The sequence below is a fragment of the Panthera pardus genome, unplaced genomic scaffold (assembly GCF_024362965.1).
Source record: "Panthera pardus isolate Hobbes unplaced genomic scaffold, ASM2436296v1 HiC_scaffold_2, whole genome shotgun sequence".
NCBI lineage: Eukaryota > Metazoa > Chordata > Mammalia > Carnivora > Felidae > Panthera > Panthera pardus.
In genome coordinates, this window is record NW_026526765.1 from 115,010,975 (window position 1) to 115,035,490 (window position 24,516).

General features: G+C 36.9%; 1 protein-coding gene across 3 annotated transcripts in view; it reads left to right on the forward strand.

Moving 5' to 3' along the window:
• Positions 1-24,516, forward strand: part of PLPP1 (phospholipid phosphatase 1) — an 88,197-nt gene that overhangs the window by 37,626 nt on the left and 26,055 nt on the right. For 2 of the 3 annotated variants that reach the window (XM_053907360.1, XM_053907362.1), the window contains exon 3: positions 21,239-21,519. In XM_053907360.1, coding sequence (XP_053763335.1) covers positions 21,239-21,519 — 281 coding nt within the window. Of the gene's footprint in view, positions 1-15,533; positions 15,686-21,238; positions 21,520-24,516 lie in introns of all 3 variants that reach the window. The other variant, XM_053907361.1, reaches the window with a different exon arrangement.

The following is a 24,516-nucleotide window of genomic DNA, read 5'->3' on the forward strand; positions in this document are numbered from 1 at the left end:
TAGCATCCTGAAAACTAATAGGTTGAATTTAGAAGCTTCTTTTCATAGTGAAGATGTTATCTAAATACAGGTTCACAGTCCATTATCCCAAACTCTTGGAGTCAAAACTTTTTGAATTTTTGAAAGGTTGTGTGATTTGTATATCTTATGTAGTGTTCTCAGCAAGAGTCTAACACATATTCAAAGACCTTAATATCTGTATAATGAAATATGACTAGTCCCAATTAAGTGAGGTAAATAAGGACCAGAGTCATTCCTTCATTTGTTCAGGTTGGATTTGGATACCAAATGTTAGGAAAGAACTAGGATTTTGAGGGCCTGGGATCTTAGAGTAAAGGATCTTTAAGCCCTTTAAAGAAAGCTGACTTAAAATTATTTAATTTCTTGGTCATGTTACGTGGTTACTTTAAACAAATATTTGAAAATCCTAAATTTAGTTTTTGTTGAAAACAGGACTTATGTTTAAAAATGTAAGCTTAAAACTGCTTATGTGAAACTAACTCATTTGTGATGGGAGTGCAGGATTGGTGATGTAAGTCCTAAAAAATAAGTGTATCCAATGCAGTAGAGGGATTTTGAATACTACCTTATTCAGTAATTGTGAAGCATGAGCAAAAATAGTGTCTGTAAAGAAGTCACTCGTGAAACATTTTGGTGTTTCCTGTAGCTATAAATAGTTTATGTCATTGTATCTGGCTTTCTACAAGATCACTTAATATTTTATTGTAGCCAAATTCCTGTGGGCTCCTTCTTTAAATAAGAATTAGAAGAAATTCTCCAACATTTTTATTAATTATTTTTAAGCTTTCATATTTGGAATGAGAATGAGAAAGGGTCTTAAAAATGACAATTTGCTGCTTTTATCATGAACCTGTGTTTCTAACATGACAAGAAATAGAATTCTGTATTACTTGTAGAAACAACACTTGTGTTTTTACTTGTGGTTTTGGCTTGTGAACAGTCAACACCAGTTCAGAGCATTGTGTCCGAATAGCTTCTTTCTGGAAAGCAGGTCCCAGTTGCTGCCTTATCAGTAGCTGCTCACCGCAGTGGGTAGCAGCAGAGAGGAGTCTTTTTAATTAAGCTACTTTCCAATAGCTCTTCCACAGGTGTGGTTGTCTTGGCTTAGAGGGTGGGGGTGGAAATCCAATTTGTGATCTTGTTGTATCTAGAGGGATTATAAGCAGAGGTCACTGGCAGGGCAAGAAAAGTGGGATGCATGGTCTAGTGATTCAGTGATTTTCTCAGTAGAACATGTGGTAGTTTTGAAGCACAGTGTACAAGTTGTGTGTTTAGTTAAATACACATACGTGTTCTATACATTCTTACACTTGAATGTTAATCTTCTGATATACCTAAAAGCATTCTTCGAGGAGCTCTCAAAATTTGAGAGAGAGAGAAAAAATATTTCTGTATAATTTTTATATAATTTCTCTGTAACTTGGGGGTGGGGAGTATACCCTTGTTTAATTTTAGCAGATTATCTGTTACCTGTTATCTCCAGCGTGGAGATTATTTCTGTTTCATGTGTCCCAATAAGAAAATCATGGGGCAAGGAGATGAAAAGAGTAACTGACTGGGTGCCTGGGTGGCTCAGTTGGTTAAGGGTCCGACTTCAGATTAAGTGATATCTCACAGTTTGTGAGTTAGAGCCTGGCAGAGGATTCTGTGCTGACAGCTCAGAGCCTAGAGCATGCTTCAGATTCTGTGTCTCCTTCTCTCTGCTCCTCCCTCGCTTGTGTGCGCGCGCTCTCTCTCTCTCTGTCTCTCTCTCTCCCTCTCATAAGAAATAAATAAACTTAAAAAAAAAAGAGTAACTGGAAAGGCATCCATTTTGTTTACTATAGAATTTTGCTTATTCTCTTTGAAATTATTGTAGTTTGGCTGCTCATTGTTTGGCTTAGAATTTTTTCCTATAGGGTAAATGGAAGGCTGTGTTCCTTTGTGGCTTTTGTGTATGAATTATTACAATGTTAGAGATTTTTTAAAATCTCCTCCTAGCAGTTCTCTGAGGCTTGTAGGTGTTTTTCCTTTATAGCTACCAAAGGGTGGAGTTGGGATATTAACCTCAAATCTACCTTACTCTGTAGATCACATTCTTTTTGACAGTACTTCATTGTCTTCAGTGTGGAGTGGGTCTGTTTTGATGAAAGTGGGTAAGCCCAAAAGAGTTTTTTGATTTGATTTTGATTTTGATTTTCTTTTATTAGTTGTAGTTATAAATGTGAATGTGAATCAAGGTGGTGAAGATTAGATTAGGGAAGAGTGGCAGGAAGCTTGGGTTAGTGATAGCCACTAAACCTTGCAGTGAAGCTTGTCTGTCTATGTTGACTTTATCTGCTGGAACAGTTTCTGAATCCTCATCTAAACTCTTTTAAGAGTGAAAATGTGAATCTGATTCTTTGCTCCATTCCTGAAATTCAGTGTGACTTTATGTAAGTCACTTAATCTGTTCATATGTATTTCTCTAACTTGAAAAAGGATGCTTTTGTGTCTATCAGAAAGCCATGAGAAGAGGGCTTGTTTCACTGATGCAAACATCATACTGGTTTCAAAGTCTGACCTTGTTCTTAAGGATAGGGTTAACTGATTTTGCTCCTAGTATAATATGTAAACCACTTTGGTGTTGTATTTTGGAGAAAGGTACTCTCAATTATTCACCTTTTAAGTGGAAGCAAAATGCTTTGCATGTATTTTTTTTCCTCAATTGTTTCCCATTCTAACTTTACTACTTGTTTAGGGCTTTCATAAACTTTACTGTAGACCTTTGAGCAACTCTAGAAGAACATCTGGTGGTTTATTGTACTTGATATAGTTCAGTAGCCTCCTTGAGAATTTTTGAAGAATAAGCTGATCCTCCCCCTCGCCAAATTTGGTAAGAAATTCTCAGTTCCCTTAACTTTTCAACTTCAAAGATCCAGTTCATTGTCTGTTTCAGCCATTTAACTTCTAATTTTTTTAAATATAATTTATTATCCAATTTGGCTAGCATTACAGTGTGTAAAGTGTGCTCTTGGTTTTTGGGGTAGATTCCCATGGTTCATCACTTACCTACAACACCCAGTGCTCATCCTAACAAGTGCCCTCCTCAATGCTCATCACCCTTTTCCCCCTTTCCCCCAACCCCTCACCCACTCTCAGTTTGTTCTCTGTATTTAAGAGTCTCTTATGGTTTGCTTCCCTCCCTCTCTGTTTGTAACAATTTTTTTGCCCTTTCCTTCCCCCATGGTCTTCTGTTAAGTTTCTCAAGATCCACATATAAGTGAAACCATATGATATCTTTCTCTGCCTAACTTACTTCACTTAGCATAATACCTTCCAGTTCCATCCACGTTGCTGCACATGGCAGGATTTCATTCTTTCTCATTGCCAAGTAGTATTCCATTGTATATATAAACCACATCTTCTTTATCCATTCATCAGTTGATGGACATTTAGGCTCTTTCCATAATTTGGCTATTGTTGAAAGCACTGCTGTAAACATTGGGGTACATGTGCCCCTATGAATCAGCATCAACCGTTTAACTTCTGTGATCATGTCCTAGTTGATGCCATTTCCGATAACTTAAAACCCTCCACAGTTTGAGTTTTAAGCATTCTGCTCTCTAATCATCACCTTGATGGAAACAGTTCCTGTCAGTCACCAGCAGTTTATAAATTGTTAAGTCTAGTGGTCTTTGTCTTACTTGATCTATTAGCAACATTAAAAAAAAACACTTAAAAATGTTTTATTTTGAAATAATTTTAGACTCTCATACGAGTTACGAAAATAGTTCAGAGTTCCCTCTTCCCTTGACTTAACTTCCTCCAATGATAACCTGTTTGATAACTGTGATAAAATTCTGAGTATTATTAACTAATATACACTCCTTAATCAGATTTCACCAGTTTCTACATGCAGTTTTTTGGTGTGTGTGTGTGTGTGTGTGTAAAATTCTATGACATCACACGTATAGACTCATGTAACTGTTCAGAACTGTTGATCACCCCAGAGAAACTCCCTCAGACTGTTTCTTACTAGTCACACCCTCCCCCAGTCCCTAATACTTGACAACCAGTGATTTATTCTGCATCACTATAATTTTGTCAATCATGTTATATAAATGGATTCATGCAGTATATATCCTTTTGAAATTGACCTTTTTTTTTTTTAATCCCTGGTATGCCCTTAAGATCTGTATAAGTTGTTGAGCGCATTGATAATTGATTTTTTTTTACTTTTGAGTAATACATGAATGTATCGCAGTTTATTTTTCTGTTTGTCTGAGGGACATCTTGGTTATTTCCAGTTTTTGACTATTACAAGAAAAGCTGTATGAGGTTCATTTTTTTGTATCTGTGTATGGATGATCAATTATTTATTCCAACATCATTTGCCATAAAGACTCTCCTTTCTCCATTAAATTGCTTTTGTACCTTTGTAAACAACAACAACAAAATAGTTGGCTATACTTGAATGGGTGAATATAAGTTTTCATTTTTCTAGGGTAGATACCTAGTAGTGGAATTGCTGAGTCTTTTAATAAATGTATGTTTAAATTTCTAAGAAACTGCCAAACTATTTTCTGCATCATTTTACATTCTTAACAGAAATGTATAGTCCACTAGTTCTGCATCTTCCCCAGCACTAATGTTGTATTTTTATTCTAGCCACTTTTTTTAATGTTTGTTTATTTTTGAGAGAGAGAGAGAAAGAGACACTGAGTGGGGAAGGGACAGAGAGAGAGGGAGACATAGAATCTGAAGCAGGCTCCAGGCTCTGAGCAGTCAGCACAGAGCCTGATGCATGGCTCTAACTCAAGAACAGCAAGATCATGACCTGAGCTGAAGATGGACATCCAGCCCACTGAGCTACCCAAGCGCCCCTATTTTAGCTATTCTAATTGGTGTGTAGTGATGTGTCCTTGGGACTTCAGTTTGCTTTTCTCTGATGGCTATTGATGTTGAACGTCTTTTCATGTGGTTGCTGCATACCCATGTATCCTCTTTGGTGAAGTGTATGTTCAGTTTTTTGCTCATTTTCTGTTGAGATTTTTATTTATTATTATTATTATTATTAATATTTTTAACTGTGGATCTTCATTTATTCTGGGTGCGTAAAGTCTTTTGTTGAATATGTGATTTGCAAGTATTTTTCCCCAGTCTGTATCTTGTCTTTTCATTCTCTTAAATGTCTTTTGAGAGTAAAAATTTTAAATTTTGGAGTATCAAGTTTACTGGTATTTTTTTCTTTTATAGACTTGCGTTTTTGGTATTATGTCTAAGAATTCTTCACTTAATCCTATTACAGAGACTTTTAAAAATATTTTCTTCTAGGGGTGCCTGAGTGGCTCAGTTGCTTAAGTATCCGACTCTTGATTTCAGCTCAGGTCACGATCTCACAGTTTGTGAGATTGAGCCCCACCTTGGGCTCCACAGTGGGCATGGAGCCTGCTTAAGATATTCTCTCTCTCTCTCTCTCTCTCTCTCTCTCTCTCTCTCTCCCCCCTTCAGCCCCTCCCCTGCTCACACTCTCTTTCTCTCTCTCAAAAAAATGTTCTCTTCTAAAAGTTTAGAGCTTTCTGTGTTGTTCTGTATATCTCTGTGATCCATTTTGTGTAAAGTTTTATATGAAGTAAGAAGTTAGATTGAGGTTCATTTTTTTTATGTGTGTATGAATAACCGATTGTTTGAATATCATTTGCTGAAAAGACCCTCCTTTGTCCACTGACTGACTTTTGTACCTTTGTAAAAAAAAAAAAAAAAGTTGGCTATACTTGTGTGGATATATTTCTGGACTTTGTTCTTGCTTTATATATATATAGATATAATATATAGATATAGATATAGATTTCTATATATAGATATCTATATATATAGAGATATATATCGATATCTATATCTATAGATATCTATATCTATATATTATATCTATATCTATCTATCTATATATATATCTTTCCTTCCTCTTATACCACATGTCTTACTGTAGCTTTATTTTGGGTGGTAAAAATATATATTGAGTAGCTAAAAATCAAATGGAGAAAAAAATAGGTACATTTTTCTCAGTAAATTTCAGGAAGTGTGAGTCCTCTAGCTTTGGGTTTTTTTTTTTTTTAGACTTGTTTTAGCTGTTTCCCTTGTCTTTCCACATAAATTTTAGAATCAGTGTATCTACAAAAAAAATATGGCTGGAATTTTGATAATAATTGCATTAAAGCTGTAGCTCAATTTGGGGAGAATTGACATCTTGAACTTGTTATATCTTCCAATCCATGAAGATGATGTCTTTCTATTTATTTAGGAAAAACAGTCCTCCATCAGTGTTTTGTTGTTTTCAGCATATAGATCCTACATATACTTACTTAGGTTTATAACTTAGTATTTAAGTTTTTTGAACTGTTATTAATGGTATTGTTGGCTTCTAATTGTCCATTGCTACTATATAGATTGTGATTGACCTTGCTACACACACACACTAGTTCTAGGAGTTTTGGGATAGATTCTTTGGGATTTTCTATACTCCCCTACTTTTAATTCAGCCTTACTGGCTGCCTTTTCTCTTTATTCTTTTCAAGTTCCTTCTCCTCCTGACTTTTTAATTTTGGAGTGCTCTGGATATCAGTTCTTTGGTCTTCTTTTCGATCTGTACCAATTTCTTGGTGATCTCATCCAGTTTCATAGCTCTGAAAACCACCTCTGTGACAAATTTATATCTTCATTTTGGACCTCTCCCTCAGTGGGCTTACTGGCTAACTGTCTACTGGATATGTCTACTAATGAGCACCTCAAACTCCAGTACATCCAAGTTTCAACTCTTGGAGCTATCTGTTGCCTGCTCTGATATTCAGTCTCCAATATTCCCTGTCTCAATTAATTTAACTTTATTATTATTATTTTTTAAGATTTTATTTTATTTTATTTTTTTAAGTAGGCTCCACACCCAGTGTGGGATTCAAGCTCACAATCCCAAGATCAAGAGTCACATGCTCTACTGACAGAGCCAGCCAGGCACCACCACCCCCCCACCCCTTCCCCAAGTTAATTTAACTTTAAACTTTTGGTCTCTCACATGGTAAACTTCAGCATCATTCGTGATTCCTCTTTTATCACACTTATATCCAGCCCATCCTTCAGCAAATACTATTGGCTCTACTTTCAAAATGAATCCATGGGTGCCCGGGTGTCTCAGTCAGTTAAGTGTCTGACTTGGGCTCCAGCTCGGAGCCTGCAGCCTGCTTTGGATTCTGTATCCCTCTCTCTCTCTGTCCCCTCCCTGCTTGCTCTCTCTTTTTCTCTCTCTCTGAAAAATAAATAAACATTAAAAAAAAAATAAAGGGCACCTGGGTGGCTCAGTCACTTGAGTGTCCAGCTTTGGCTTAGGTCATGATCTCACAGTTCTTGAGTTAGAGCCCCTCATCAGGCTCTGTGTGGACAGCTAAGAGCCTGGAGCCTGCTTTAGATTCTGTGTCTCCCTCTGTCTCTCTGCCCCTTTCCTGTTCTGTCTCTCTCTCTCTCTCAAAAAGAAAAAAAAAAAATCAACCAAAATGAATCCAGAACTTGACCCTATAAGATCTGTGCTGAATCTTGGTTCCTCCTTGCCTCAAACTAGTGCCTGGTACAGAGTAGTAGGAACCCACTTAATTGTTGAATGATTGCTTGTTTATTAAAGAAATGGTACTCAAGGCTTTGAGATTTTACCTTCTCTATTTGAATTATAATATCCCTTAATGTTGACAGAAATAACAGTTATTTTTATATCTTCCTTAAATTTCTTGAATTCATAAGACTTCTGTTACAGACGGAATTCTTTAACATTTTGATTTGTATACAGAATTGTGTTCAAATGTAGTTAATACTAAGCTTTTCAGAGTTCTTTCTTTAAGATTTAGTGGTAGTTTTAAAATAGGAAAATGTTCTAGTTTTGGTTAATTTAAGTTCTAATTTATTGTGTTGGTTAAATTATTTTTAATTTTTAAAAAAACCATCTCTTCAGTAAAGATTAATATTAATGAAATATACTCATATCAGTGCTCTGTTAACATGAGGGTATGTTATATATAAGGTGACTGTTCTGAATTGTTTACAGCAAAAGAAAGATTCAGTGCTTTAAAAAAACTGATCTTCATCTCCTTTTCTTGACTCTTGTTTTTTGGTGTAGTTCAGTAATTGTTTTTGTTTCTAGTTCATTCCCTCTCTTTCCCAAACTTTATTTTATCATGTACTCCCATGTACCCAAGTACACTTTATTATATGTGTGAATGGGGCAGAGTGCCTTCACAGGTTCTCTTGAATAGTCACCACGGTTTCGTTCTCGTTAAATTTTTTTTTTAATGTTTACTTATTTTTGGGAGAGAGAGATGCACACACAACACAAGCAGGGGAGGGGCAGAGAGAAGGAGACCCAGAATCTGAAGCAGACTCCAGGGTCTTAGCTGTCAGCAGAGAGCCTGATGTAGGGCTCTAACCCACGAATCGTGAGATCATGACTTGAGCCGAAGTCAGAAGCTTAACCAACTTAGCCATCCAGGCGACCCTCATTCTCTTTAAATATATGCAGAAGGAAAAGAAATTAAGCATTGACATATTCTTTTTATTATCTTTTTAAGTACGATTATATTTTAGGTCCTCACTAGCATCTTTGGCAACTGGTATTTTCAAAATTGACTCTTTCCTACTTGGAATTTTCCCCATTGGTAAGTAAACAAAGGTATATTTTCAAATGACTTAATAAAGAAGGTAGACTAAATGAACACACACCTCCAGGGGCACCTGGGTGGCTCAGTTGGTTAAGTGTCTGACTCAGGTCATGATCTACCAGTCTGTGGGTTCGAGCCCTGCATCAGGCTCAGTGCTGACAGCTCAGAGCCTGGAGCCTCCTTCAGATTCTGTGTCTCCCTCTCTCTCTGCTCCTCTCCCACTAATGCTTTGTTTCTCTCTGTCTCTGTCTCAAAAATAAATAAACATAAAAAAATTTTAAAAAACAGTGTGAGGTATCAAAAATAATAATAGACCCATTATCCTGCAGTTTAGTCTATACCTTTCGGTTCTTTACATTTCCTGTCTCCATCTCCATCCTTCCCTTCTTGTTCAGGAATTAGGAGAAGAATATGATCATTGAGGTATTTCACAAAAGGACATCATTCTCTCTCTGTTTGGTGGTATCTTATATCTCCCAGTGGGGTCTGTTCATGTTCCAGGCTGTTGAGGTATGGTGCCTGACATCTTTGTGTCAGGATTTTTCAGACTGATGCCTAATGCTCTTAGCCTTGGGGCAGTGTACCCCTTAATGATTTGCTGCTGTGGACTCAGGAGTTGCATGCCACTCTTTCCTGAGCATCAGATAGTTTTATATCCCTGTAATGTAGTACCATTCTGTAGTAAAAAGGAACAGGATCTCAGTCTATGCTACACCATGGATGAACCTTAAAACATTATTTTATGGAGGCATTTGTGTAGTTTTCACTATTAGAAGAGCTCCCTTTATAGTAAAAAAATTCTTTTTTTTTAAACTTGTTTTATTTTTTATTTTTTAAAATTTACATCCAAATTAGTTAGCATGTAGTGCAACAATGATTTCAGGGAACAGATTCCTTAGTGCCCCTTACCCATTTATCCCATTCCCCTCTCACAACCCCTCCAGCAACCCTCTCTTTGTTCTCCATATTTAAGAGTCTCTTATGTTTTGTCCCCCTCCCTGTTTTTATATTATTTTTGTTTCCCTTCCCTTATGTTCATCTGTTTTGTCTCTTAAAGTCCTCATATGAGTGAAGTCATATGAAATTTGTCTTTCTCTGACTAATTTCACTTAGCATTATACCCTCCAGTTCCATCCACATAGTTGCAATTGGCAAGATTTCATTCTTTTTGATTGCCGAGTAATACTCCATTGTATATACTCACCACATCTTCTTTAGCGATTCATCCATCAATGGACATTTGGGCTCTTTCCATACTTTGGCTATTGTTGATAATGCTGCTATAAACATGGGGGTGCATGTGTCCCTTTGAAACAGCACACCTGTATCCTGTGGATAAATGCCTAGTAGTACAATTGCTGGGTCGTAGGGTATTTCTATTTTTAGTTTTTTGAGGAACCTCCATACTGTTTTCCAGAGTGGCTGCACCAGCTTGCATTCCCACCAACAATGCAAAAAAGATCCTCTTTCTGCATCCTCGCCAACATCTCTTGTTGCCTGAGTTGTTAATGTTAGCCATTCTGACAGGTGTAAGGTGGTATCCCATTGTGGTTTTGATTTGTATTTCCCTGATGATGAGTGATGTTGAGCATCTTTTCATGTGTTGGTTGGTCATCTGGATGTCTTCTTTGGAAAAGTGTCTATTATGTCTTTTGCCCATTTTTTCACTGGATTATTTGTTTTTTGGGTGTTGAGTTTGATAAGTTCTTGATAGATTTTGGATACTAACCCTTTATCTGACATGTCGTTTGCAAATATCTTCTCCCATTCTGACATTTGCCGTTTAGTTTTGCTGATTGTTTTGTTTGCTTACAGTAAAAAAGTTCTTAACTACAGTTTCTCAGTTTTGCTGGACACCCCACCACCAGTCTTTCTAACTAACACTGTTGTTTATATCATGGTTTTGAGATTCTGAGTACTTGTGCAGAGGAAGTTAAAGATGGTGTGTGACCATGTTCTTATATTGTCTTTTCCTATCTCTGATAAGGGATGGAGAAGTGGTCTTGTGGTATTTAGTTGTTGGAAGTGGTGAGCTACCATATCACATACCCTCTTTTGAACTATGATAAGTATTCACTTGTAGAATGCTGTACTTACCTGTGGGTAAGTATGAGTTTACCATGCAGAAAATCTGACTCTCACATGGGCTAATATGACTAGCCACATGGGCATATTAAAAAGCAGAGTGTAGGAATGTAAAGGGGTAGAGCCATTTGGGAAAATAGTTTGGCAGTTTCTTAATAAGTTAAACATGAACCTAAAACAGAAATATATGCTATATGACTTAGCCATTCCATACTTAGGTGTCTACTCATTAGAAAGGAAAATCTATGTTCACACAAAAACATACACATACACATAAATGTTTATAGTGGTATTAGTCATACTAGACAAAAACTGAAACAACTGAAATATCCATTAACTGGTGAACGGATAAACCAAATGTTGTATATACATATAGTATGATACTATTTAGCAATAAAAAAGGAACAAAGTACATGCTACAATGTGGATGAACCTCAAAAAATTATGCTGAGTGATGTGAGGACTTAGAAAATACTACATATATGATTCCATTCATTGGAAATGCTCAGAAAAGGCAAATCTATGTAAACACAGAAAACAGATGAGTGGTTGCCTGGGGTTGGTAGTGGGAGCAAGGATTGAATGCAAATGAGCTCATGAGAATTTTTAGGGTAATGAAAAAGTTCTAAACCTGGATTGTGGTGATGGTTGTGCAACTTTGTAAGTCTACCCAAATCACTGAATTATGTATTTAGAGTGGATGAATCTTATGGTATGTAAACTATACCTCAGTAAAGTTTTTTTTTTTCCAAAAGGAAATGAAAGTGAATTTTGCAAACTTAAGTATTAGGAGAAACATGGTTTGACGAATGTAGTCATCTGACTAATGATGAAAAGGGATTGTTTTGGAGATGTAATCTTTGAGGTAAAAGGAAAAGGGTGTTTGATTTACATTGACAAAAGGGTAAGTGGAACCCTTTTGCCTAGAAATGTACGGTTAATACTGAAGATAGCATCATAAGTCTTAAAATTTTGCACTTCTCCATATTTATGTACCCTGTGGCTGTTGGAGTAAATTGCTATTATGTAGAATAACCTTTTCGGAGCAGTTTGTCAAGGACCTTAACAATTCCACATAAAAAATATATTCTCAGGAAATAATTAGAACTGAAAATAAGAATTAGTATTTGGAAATGTTCACTGTAGCATTATGTAGCATAATCAAAAAATTAGTAATCTATATGCTGTCAGAGTAAGAAGAATGTTTATAATTATTTTAGTTATGGCTCTGTTGTTTGCAAGGAGATTTCCTTTCTAACTAGCTTTTGTTGAAAGGATACAAGACACTCAAAGGTTCAAAACAGCAAGATGGGTGGGACCCTTTGACAATGCTGAGCCAAGACTGCTTTCCCCATTTCTCGCTCTTAGGGGCCAGGCTGGACATTCTGTCTTCCTTGCAGTCCTGCTTTGTCCTCAGCATTTTCTTTTGCCAGTCTTTCTTGTGCATGGTTCAGTGCTGCTTGCCAGCTCTGACTGAGTCAGTCTTTGTTCCAATGCCAAAATTTCCAGAGGACAAATCTGGACATGGTCACTGACCCTAAGTGGGTCAGTGAACAACTGGTTATTTGGTCTTCTCCATTCCCTTTTTGGGCTCTACATTCAGTTTTAGTGAAAATGAAATGGTGTTGGATAATGGCAGTGATGTAATAGATCTCATGGACTTATATGAGGGATTGCAAATATTAATTTGGAAATATTTCTAAGGCCTTCTGTGATACAATTGCTTTTCTTTACTCACACTCTCAAAAGAATAGTGTACATTTGTGGTATATTCCTGCTTATTGTGTGTGTGTGTGTGTTTTAATCATTCCTTACTAAAATCTCTGTGGTTTGGTTACCACCCTTTTTTCCTTATTAAAACCACTTCTACTAAGTCTGGTTGTTAAAAATGTGTTGGATGCTGTGGACCAGTTCACCACCTCCTGAGATGCTCTCTCTGGACTTGGCCTCAGTGATGTTATTCTCTCTTGACCTTTTTTCCGCCCTCCAGGTTTGCCTCAGTGGATCTTCCTCCTGTGCTCATTCCTTTAATATTGCCATTGCCAGGTGCCTCACCCTCCACTTCTTTTCACTTCCTGTCTGTCCTGCAGAGTTTCTCTTACCCTGTGGCTTCAGAAATCCTTTATATCCCCAAATCTATCTTTACCAGACAATTTCTACTGAGATTCTGATTGTGGTTACCACCATTTTTTTGAATATTATCAAAGCTTCTCTTTTGAAGCTTCATAGCTTTTTGTACCTCTTTTTATTCTCTGTGACAGTTATGTATGTATTGTGCCTTACTCAGTTTTGTATTCCTGGTAGCACCTACCAGAATTCTTTGAGAATGGATTCACTCAATATTTTTCCATTTGTGTATTCCTGTTTTTAAAAATGGACTAGTTATACTTGTATGTGATTTTGTTTCCTTCTATACTAAAAAAAAAACAAAACCACAAACCTTTTTTCTAAATTTAAAAATAATTTTCAACATAATCTTTGTGGTCAGAGGGAAAAAAATCAACTTGGTGGATATGCTTGCTAAGAACATTTTTCAATATATTTGGGTTTATTAAGAGGAATTTTTCCTGAGAATAAGGACATAAAGTCTACTGCACTTTGGACACTAATTATATGTGGATTTAATTTCCATACTAGATATCTTGCCTTACCACAAAAAAAGAAATCATTGAAAAATTCAACTAATTCAGAAATATGCAATGTAGAGAGTGAAAATTTCCATTATGTGTAGATTTGAATTGTGGACATGGTGAGCCTTTGTGAATACAAAATAAATTTGCTCATTGGGTAAGAGTATGGCTATTGAAGGATGAATGTTTTGTTACTATATGGGGCAGGCAATAACTGAAATCATCGATCTGCTTATTAACCTCCACAGTGTGTGCTAAGTATAAAATGTTTGTGCTCACCTGTGGTATCTGTATTAAAGTCTTGGGCATTTTGTCACATTCCTCTGAATGCAGACAGGTTGGTGAATCAGAGGATAGTCTGGAATCAGATATGAGAGGTGGTATAAGGGTCTGTTAGCAAAGTCAGTTGTAGTTTAATTTTCTTTCTTTCTTTTTCTTTTCTTTTTTCTTTTTTTGGTAATTGTAGCATTTACTATAAGTATGCCTTTGGGAACCTTGTGAATGTCTTAAAGACTTCTAATGGGTGGCCACTCTTGGCAAATAGCTTAATACAGAGATATAAACTTTGGTTTATGTATTCAGGGTATAAATGAAAAGCAGGAAGATAAATAACTCTGAATGTGCTTTTTTTTGTTAATTTTTTTAAGTGTTTGTTTACTTTTGAGAGAGAGACAGAATGTGAGCAGGGGAGGGGCAGAGAGAGAGAGAGACAGACAGAATCAGAAGCAGGCTCCAGGCTCTGAGCTGTCAGCCCAGAGCCCAACATGGGGCTTGAACCCACAAGCCAGGAGATCGTGACCTGAGCTGAAGTTGGACGCTTAACTGAATGAGCCACCCAGAGGCCCTCCTCCCCGCCTTTTTTAACGTTTATTTATTTATTTTGCAAGAGAGCACAAGTCAGGGAGTGGCAGAGTGAGAGGAGGAGAGGGAGAATCCCAAGCAGGCTCTGTACATAGTGCAGAGCCTGACACAGGGCTCGAACTCATGAAACCCTGAGATCATGACCTGAACTGAAATCAAGAGTTGGATGCTTAACCAGCTGAGCCACCCAGGCGCCGTAGAAAGTGCTTCTTTTCATTTGGCCCTTTTAGATAGAACATACTTGATATTTGTAGTAATGATACTCAGGCAGGGGGGCAGAGTTATAGTTGTCATTCAGCCTTTGGGGCGTTAGTGGAGTTAATGAGAACTGTAAATGGTTGTCAAGACTTGTAGTTTCATGGAAAGAACATTTGAATATATAGTGAGTGTGATAGCTTGATGGTGATGGCATTACTGCTGGGAGAATGGGTCTCCGAGGGAGAGAATCTTCCGCTCTTGGATAAATCTTGACACAGACCTCATGTAGAAGGTTTTTGCTAATTTAACGCTCTCACAGGGCATTCCTAATCAGTATGCTTCATGTTAATCAGTATGTGTGCTTCAGTGAAGTAAAGGAGAAATGAATTCTTAAAGTTGACTTTTAGGGAAGAGACATTTTAATTTTAGGAGGTGTGAGACATGATCTTCAGGGAAAACAGTGATGAAACCAGAGAGAACAGTCTTTTGGAGTTTTTGTACTTGACTCCATTGTCTGTTATTTCTTAAACTTGGTTTAAGTTCAGGTCCTTTTCATAGCAGCTCTAAACTTGCTGTAGACGGTATAGAAAAGAGTGGATAACACATTTTTTAGGTACTCTATAGCTTAGCCATGACCATGTCCTGTCTAAATGTGGTAGTAATGTAGAGACAAAAAGGGGAATATCAAAATGCTGTTTTCCTTTTGGAAGCAAAGTGTGTGACAAATTGGTTTGGGAATAGTGTTGAAAGTCCTGTGATTAAACAGCAAACAAGAGCATGAGAAGGGAATTGTTTTGTTTTGTTTTTTTTTGTCTTCCCTAAAATCAGCTTAGTTTATTTGGGTAAGAAGAAAGGGAAGAAGATACTCTTCGTTAAATTGGTTAAGCATTGTTCTTTCTACCTTCTTAATCTAAACTGTAATCTTTTTAACTTCTATTGCATGCATTGCTGCATTTCCTTTTTACGTGTGCTCTTATTTATTTTCATGGCAAATGCATTTTTAAACAGTCTCTGGGATAATTATTGCCATTAATTTTCATATTTCTATTTTAATGATATTTTCATTTATTCCTTTTGCTAGCTGGATTGCCTTTTGCAATTCTTACTTCAAGGCATACCCCCTTCCAGCGAGGAATATTCTGTACTGATGAGTCCATCAAGTACCCTTACAAAGAAGACACCATACCTTATGCGTTATTAGGTGGAATAATCATTCCATTCAGTATTATTGTTGTAAGTCAAATCCACTTTTCCAAGTTTATCACTTTTGGGCAATTGGCTTAATTTTGTGTTAATCTGTTAATTATTGAATGCATAAATGTCCAAAACAATGTGTGTTTTTTCGAACCTTTAATTGAAGGTGTTACTTGATCAAGAAAATCTCAGCTGTTGTAAGTGGGACCAAAGGAATAACAATGTATAATTAGAAGAACCTCACTGAAAGTGTGTAGCTTTTATGCTAATCTTTTTCGGAGTCCCTGTGATGTGTAGAGCTCTCATTTGCTATTGGTGCAGTAGTCACGAAATAGATGAATGTTATAGCAGTGTGTTTTTAGCATACTTTATACCCTAGGGTATTTTATAATTTGCGGAATCAATGTATATATACCTACTTTCTAGTTACTGAGTTCTAAAAAATCACAAGTAACTAATCTTAAGACTTCATTCTAACCCATGTTACTTTAAAGAATTTTTATTTTTTAGAAAACTTTTTTTTAACATTTACTTATTTTTGAGGCAGAGAGAGACAGAGCGTGAGCAGGGAAAGGGCAGAGAGAGAGGGAGACAAAGAATCCGAAGCAGATTTCAGGCTCTGAGCTGTCAGCATAGAGCCTGACGTGACGCTCAAACTCACAAACCATGAGATCATGACCTGAGCAGAAGTTGAATGCCCAACCGACTGAGCCACCCAGGTGCCCCTAAAGAATTTTTAATTTTTTTTTTTTTAACGTTTATTTATTTTTGAGACAGAGAGAGACAGAGCATGAATGGGGGAGGGGCAGAGAGAGAGGGAGACACAGAATCGGAAGCAGGCTCCAGGCTCTGAGCCATCAGCCCAGAGCCTGATGCGGGGCTCGAACTCACAGACCGTGAGATCGTGACCTGAGCCGAAGTCGGACGCCTAACCGACCGAGCCACCCAGGTGCCCCCCTAAAGAATTTTTAGATAATGGCACAAACTAGAGAGAAAAGCCAAAGTTCTATATATGATTAGCAGTGAACACAAGAAGTTTTATTGGTACTAAAACATAATAGCAACTATTGTTTTTAGAATTTCAGGTGGGAATGTTTAGAGAATGTGCTCCAGGGAGTAGACTTCAAGTGATTGGACTAGATTATTTTATAATGTCTTGACCTAGAGAGTCTGTGACTTAGATTAAATAGTTTTATGCTCCATAACTTATAACTTTAGAAAGAAGATTTATATGGTTTAAAGGAAAAAATATGGTCCCATTCAGGAGATAGGCTAACAAGATAACATATATGTCTTGTCTGTTTTGGAGTTTATTGAAAAAAAAACCCTTAATTTAGAAATGTAATATGTGTGTGTGTGTGTGTGTGTGTGTTTTGTTTTTTTTTTTAAGTTTATTTTGAGAGAGACAGAGGGAGTGTGAGCAGTGGAGGGGCAGAGAGAAGGAGAGAGAGAATCTCAAACAGGCTCCATGCTGTCAATGCAGAGCCTGACATAGGATTCAATCTCACGAACCCCATGAGATCATGACCTGAGCTGAAATCAAGAGTCAGATGCTTAACTGACTGAGCCACCCAGGTGCCCCTAGAAATTTAATGTTTTATTCAAGAATAATCACAGTTCCTTATTAGCCTTGAGAATTAATCAACTCATAATTTGTGGTACATAATTAATAAAAGAACACCTTCATTATAAACAAGTTTGTTTCATGAGACTGTGAGTTCCTGTTCTTCTGGGTACCGTTGCTGCCTGCCATGGACCTGGGCATGGTGGATTCTGGCATGTCCCAGGTGCTCAGATAAAATAAGAGTAATTGCACAGTAATACTGGTTGGCTCTCCTGCAGTATGCTGAAGTTCTAAGAAATCAGCAGATCCCTTTGATCTAGATACATCTTAAACTGAATTCTTACTACTAAAAGAAAGAAAGTCAGGCCTATATGATTGTTCCTTTAAAGAGGCAGTAAGAGTAGTTTTTTATTTTTAAGTATATATGTTTCTGAGATACTATTTGAATATAAAATTTTTAGTAGGACACTTAGTTGCAAATATAGTTGACTCTTTAACAAGGTGGGGATTAGGAGCACTGACCCCCAGTGCAGTCATAAATCCATGTTATAGCTTTTGATGCCCCCCCAAACTTAACTAATAATAGCCTACCGTTACCTGGAAGCCCTACTGATAACCTAGTCAATTAACACACATTTTGTATGTTACATGTGTTACATACCATATTCTTACAATAAAGTATGTTAGAAAAAAGAAAAAGTAAGAAGATCCTAAAGAAGGGAGAATACATTTACAGTACTGTATTGTATTTATCAAAAATATCCATGTGTAAGTGGACCTGCTCAGTTCAAACCTGTGCCGTTTGAAGGGTCAACTTAGTAGCCGAGTTCATGCAGGATTGTCCCTTGGAGTACTCTAATGCTGCTGCAGAAGTATTTGTCTTTCATTTCTACTTGACTTCGCGTCTCGCTAAAAGGGATGCTGCACCAACAGAACTACAGAAGATCCATTACAGACCAAAGGCCTGCAGCAGGAAAGGTTGCTGACTGCGGGCAGCAAGTGTGGGGGTATGGTCTGCCCATCGAGGGCAGTGCCTGACACAACACTTAGTAAGGACTTGTTATTTACCTTTCATTAATTTGGAAGTTTTGACTCTTTCATCATGAGCTGTGAGAAAGTTATCTTTATGTTTAATAAAACAAATAAATTGAATATAGGTTTCTTTAAAAAAAAAAAAAAAGAACATACTGTTTAAAGGTGCTATCAAAGTCCTGTTTTCATGTCAACCATGTCAACAAACACTGCACAGAGCAGTGTTTTATGTAGTAATTAAACAAAAAATTAACTTTGTTCATTAACTCCACTTCCTTCAGGCAGCACTTGGTTAAACGTGTAAACATTTAATTTTATTTACTAGAAAATCTATCAGTTCTTTAACAAAAATCAGGACTGTGATTCAGACTTCATACCTGTTCAATCTGATGAGACCATTTTGACTTTTCATACCCGTTCAATCCAATGAGACCATTTTGACTTTGGAAAAATATTCAGTAGAATAACGGGAACGAAGGTAGTTAGAGATATTTAGGAAGGAGTAGAAGTACACCAGTGATTTTAGACTACACCTTTGGGAAGGTGGACCCTGAGTGGAAGACACATAATACAGGGACACTGTAAAGATGTATAAATCCTTTTGGTTGATGGAATTTTAAAGGCGATGGTGAGAAAATAGTGTGGGGCATAGGTTATTTTGAAATGACTGAATTACATGTATTTAGGTAATTATTAGCTTTGATCTTTCAGAGTATTTGGTTTTAGTCCCCCAAACTTATCTTTATTTCTTTAATAATTTATCATATCTTTGGAGTATAAATAATGTATAACAAGTGATCCCAGCTCTAAAGTAAGACTACAGTTAGCTTAGGTGTGGACTTCAAAAGGCTAAGCATTGGCATAAATGGTTCAAAGGGCAGAATAACATATTAAAATGAAACAAACATGGCTGTCATGTGTAGTGAAATGCACAGACACATCCCAACATTTAATTTGGAAAATCAATTTAGAACTCGTCTATTTCCCTCAGTTAAGATAGAGGGCATAATAAAAAATGATGTACACTAGCCTAGTGTTTGTCAGCTTTAGCGCCCCTCTGCCCTTCCCCACCATTTAGGGTTAAGTTTCAGCTTACACTACTTCTGTGAATCAGTTTGTCATCTGTGCCCAGTACTCTGAATTCTCCTAGTGAGCTGACTTGCTGTCATCAGTGTCAAGACCAGGGTTTGGGTGGTCCTAAAAAATGATCATCATGCCTAGGAAGACTCCCAAAGATCAAGAGTTGGAAAATGGTTGAGTGCTTATGCAGGATGAACAGCAGACAGCTGAGGTGGGGATATTTCAGCTGCTCAGATTGTGGTTGATTAATAAACTTGGTTTATATTTTAAATGATCAAAGAACAATTCCATAATGAAACATGAGAGAAGTATTTTCTTGATGTTGATCTATCAAGGCAGTTGCTGGAATATCTTAACAGTCAGAGGAGACAGTGTATACTTTAATACGGGGCTACCGGAGGCACTTGGGGAGAACCCTAAGCAAAATTGCAGAGGTGTGGTATCCCTAGAAGTGCATATGGTTTTTCTCTCCTGAGAAAAGGATCTGATTAAGTCATTCACATTAAGCACTATAATGAGGAATGTATTTCTGTGGGGCTTAATGTTGAAACTAAGGGTGTTTACCTTTTACCCAAGAGGCAACACTTTTAATTAAAATTTATTAACCATCTGCTCTGTTTTAGGCCACCGTGGTGGTACTGGCTTTCTATTCAATGACTAAAACTTCGTTCTTGCTTTTATACAATTCATAGTCTACAATTCACAGTTGTTAGAGTTCTAACATTCTAATTATGGAATCCTAGGAGCCATGGAGACAGATGAAGAAATCTCTTTCAGAAGACAACCATTTATTTTACCTATGATAAGGCTGACCCTGAAGATAATTGGAAATTATATCCACTACATGGAAATGTTTGAATTTTCTGTAAAATTGTTAATGAAAATTTAAGACAAAGCCATGAAACTAGTTTGTATCTTAAGCACAACTTTGTGACTTGTGTCTCCCCACTTCCACCAATATCAGCAAGCTGACTCTTGTCATTTAACTATTTATTTTGGTCTCAAGTGGCTAGAACGTGGATTATTTTATCAGAAAGTATGAATTTTTTTATAATTTTGCCTTTCAGTATTTTTTGGATTTCTTAGGGTTTTGGTCTACGAGCTTGTCAAGTATTTGGAAGCCTTTTTATGCCTTTAAACTCACTACCAATGGCCTATGCTGACACATGCTCTACTGGAAGCGGTGGGGGCGGGGGGGGGGGCTTTTTTGTCTCCACTTTTAGTGCAAAACAAAGTCAGTGAAAAATAAAGAGGAAAGAGTCACTTGAAATATTTTCTTGGAGAAGGAGACCATCAAATGTATGTTTGATCGGTTAATGAGACTTGCTAAGAAAGCCAGGCCTACAAGTCTGTAGAGGCAGGACTGGCAGGCTGTGTGTCAGCTGATCTCTGCCCTCTGTACCCTTTGGCCTCCATGTTAGATCTCTGCTTTTATATTAGTTTACTCCCTGAAAGTATTTTACTTTTTAAAATATGATGGATGTGTTTGATTCAGAGGAATGTTTGATAAAAATGAAGACTGCCAGAAAAAGTACTATATAAGGGATATTCTAATTGGGGAAGTTTGTCTTCTTTTAACAAACCATGGTTTTTGTTCTCTGTGATACATCATTGCGTATTAAAACTCACTGTATTTGAGTACAAGAAAAAAAGTAAGATCGTATTGTTTCAGGTAGAGTTTGAAATTGTTTTGGCCATTGCTTTTTAAGCAGTATCCACAATTCATCTAGCACCTTTTTTCATAGTTTAGAATTAGCTATCCTAACTGACTCTCCATTTGCAAATGGAAAAAAAAAAAAAGGTGGTGTTTTTAAAATAAAGATTTTATTGTGATTTATCATTTTATTTTCTATTTTTTATTTTGCTTAAGTGCCTGGTTCCTGCTTTAACATACTATTTTTCTGTTTGTTTTTCAGATGATTGTTGGAGAAGCCCTGTCTGTTTATTATAACCTCTTGCACTCGAATTCCTTTATCAGGAATAACTACATAGCCACTATTTACAAAGCCATTGGAACATTTTTATTTGGTGCAGCTGCTAGTCAGTCCCTGACTGACATTGCCAAGTATTCAATAGGCAGACTGCGGCCTCACTTCTTGGATGTTTGTGACCCAGATTGGTCAAAAATCAACTGCAGTGCTGGTTATATTGAAAACTACATATGTCGAGGGAATGCACAAAAAGTGAAGGAGGGCAGGTGCGTGTTAAATCCTTAATGTTTGTTTTATCTTGTGTATTCTTGGGAAATAAGGTTCCAGAAACTGGAGATGAGTTAGCCACTAGCTTAAAGAGAGAACTAGTGTAGCTACTGGGACGTGAATTGAGACCATTTTTTGACCTATTATCTTATTCTTTTTTCCCCATTTTTGCCCTACCTTCTATTTAAGAGCATTTTAATGCAAGTCTTTGCATGTCCAATGAATAATAATGTAAAATGAACTTGGTATGTCATATAGTTCAGGACCAGCAAACTTTTTCTTAAGGCACCAGGCAGTAAATATTTTAGGTTTTGTGGGCCATTTGCTTAATTTGACAACTGTCCAGCCGTACTTGTACCAGGAAAAACCCATCACAGACAATCCTTGAACTAATGGCTTTGGTTATATTCCAATAAAATTTTATTAACAGAAACAGTGGCTGCTCCAGGGGTTATAGTTTGCTGACTTTTGATGAAGTCCAGTTGTGTATTAAGTTCTGCTCAGTCTCTTAGTATTTTTCGAGAATATTTTTATAAGGACACTTTATATCTTGACAGCTTTTGGTCTTAGGGTTGCCTTCTTTTAATATCCTTCGTGGGCTCCTTTCTATACCTGGAGCACTGTTAGGAATGAATGAAATAGATGTGTGGAACCCAAAAGGTCCAACTCTTTTAATGTAAAGATGAGGAAACGGAGGCCCAGTAACATTAAATAAAATCACTAATTAGTAGGAGAGCCAGTTTCCCATCTCAAGTCTCAGCATTGTCACCTTTATTTTTTCTATATGGTTGACCTTGTAATTTTAAAGTAGCTATCACTTTACGTTAGTTATTCATCATCCAACAAAGACTTTTCTCTGGGTAAAACATCCTTTGACTGTTTCTCATATATGATTCTCAGACGTTTTATTATCCCTGTTGGTTCTCTTATAAGCTACACAGGCCTTATAGTAGCTCCTAATTTTTAAATTTAGTAGAGATGAAAAAACACTTTACTTAACTAAGAGTATACACTGTGCTGTGTGCAGGAGATTCAGCAGTGAACTAGAAGGCTGTGATTCTCATCTTCATGGAGCTTAGTCTAGCATGGAGGACTTATATTAAACAAGTGATGGCAGTGGAAGAGAACCTCCTTGTTGATAATGAGGCCAGAGAATAGAGAGGCTATTGAATGGCAAGCTTTGAGGTGATCATAGGAGGACTGATACAGGGGTATAAAGTCCTAATGAATGAAGGAGGGAGAAGTGACTAATGCAGTAGGGAATTGAGAAGTAGATAGTAGAAAGTAGTATTGTTGAATTTACGTAAGCAAGCATTTTTATGAGGGCTAGAGGAAGAATGGTGCAGAAATGGCTTTGAGGAGTAATGAAATTACCAATACCAGCCCTGGGCTCTTAGGGTGTGAGATGTGGTGATCTCATTCTCTGCTCTGAAAGCACTATAGTGTCTGAGGGAAAGTTCTCAGATTTAATGACTAGGAGGTTAAGCGACCTTTGGTGAAGAGTTTGAAGACCCAGGGAAATACAGAGGACTATCCATGCTTGTCTCTCTAATATCTCTCCTGCATAGAAAAACTCTAATGTTTTCTCTTGGCCAGGGGATTCAAGAAAGTCACCAGGTAATAAGGGTTTACCTAAACTCCAGAAAATACCATTATAAATGATTCTTAAAGGACACAGACTCTTCACACATGTACTGTTTCTCTGGTTCAGGGGCATAAATCTTGGCTCAAAACTTTCTTGTAACAATATGTCTTTTTTGTAAATTTTTTTAAATGTTTATTTTTGAGAAAGAGAGCACAAGGTGGGGGGAGGGGCAGAGAGAGAGAGGGAGACACAGAATCTGAAGGAGGCTCCAGGCTCTGAGCTGACAGCACAAAGCCTGACACAGGGCTCGAAACCCACGAACCACAATATCATGACCTGAGCTGAAGCCAGACGCTCAGTTGAGTCACCCAGCACCCCTGTAACACAACAATATATCTTATTGAGAGGTTTTTCTTTCTTCTATAAGCCATTTGGACAAAATGTGAAATAATATAATTTATTTTAAATAGCATAAAAGTAATTACATTTTTCAGTCTATACATGTCCAATTATGTATCTCTTCCTAGTGTATCTAAATTGGCCAGCATGTACCATTATACTCTGATGACTTAAGTACATGTAGGTTTTTTAACACTTTACCCTTTAAAGTTTCTTCAGCAACCCACATTTTGAATGAGAAGATCTGTTGGTAAGCTTTCGGGCTCTGAAATAAGGAAAATCAAACCTAGAAATGAAATTTTAAGAAAATTTTGTGTGTTCTGAGAAAAATGTGATTTCCATTAATGTTTCCAGCATAATTTAGGTGTTGCTGCAGTTTCATAGCTTTGTAACATTGGTGCATAACTGTGGCTTTGCTTTGCTCTTCTGTTGTGGAGCATAATTTGGTTGGATTCAGGCTTTCCTATTGCTTTTGTTGAATTTTACAAGTCAGGATGCCAAAAACACAAAAACATTTCAGTCTAGACATTGTCTGTAATATATTAGGATTATAGTATAATCTCCTTTAATATGTTTCTCTACACAGCCTGCCCCCTGTACTTTTAATTATAAAATTATAATGCTTAACGTTGGAGAGAAGGGAACATAAGCACCCGAAATGAGTCATTTTTGTTGACAATAAATGAATCACAGTTACATCTAGGGGTGAGAGTACTCTTCTACAATTTTGGCTTTTAGTCTTGATTTTTTCCCCCATTTGTTCTCTTATTTTCTTCTGTTCCCTTCTACTCCTTCTGCCCTTCCTGCCTGTTTGCACGGTCTTGTGGTCTCATATCACTGATGGACTTTTACCAGGCTTCATTTGTGGCCTTGGGTCCTAAACATAGAAGTGAGAACATAAATGGACTATAGTGGAATACTTACTCATTGTAATATCCAGAGAACTTCTCTTCATTTAAATTTAAATATTAACTTTAAAATTAATACCTGGGGATTTACTATAAATGAAAAG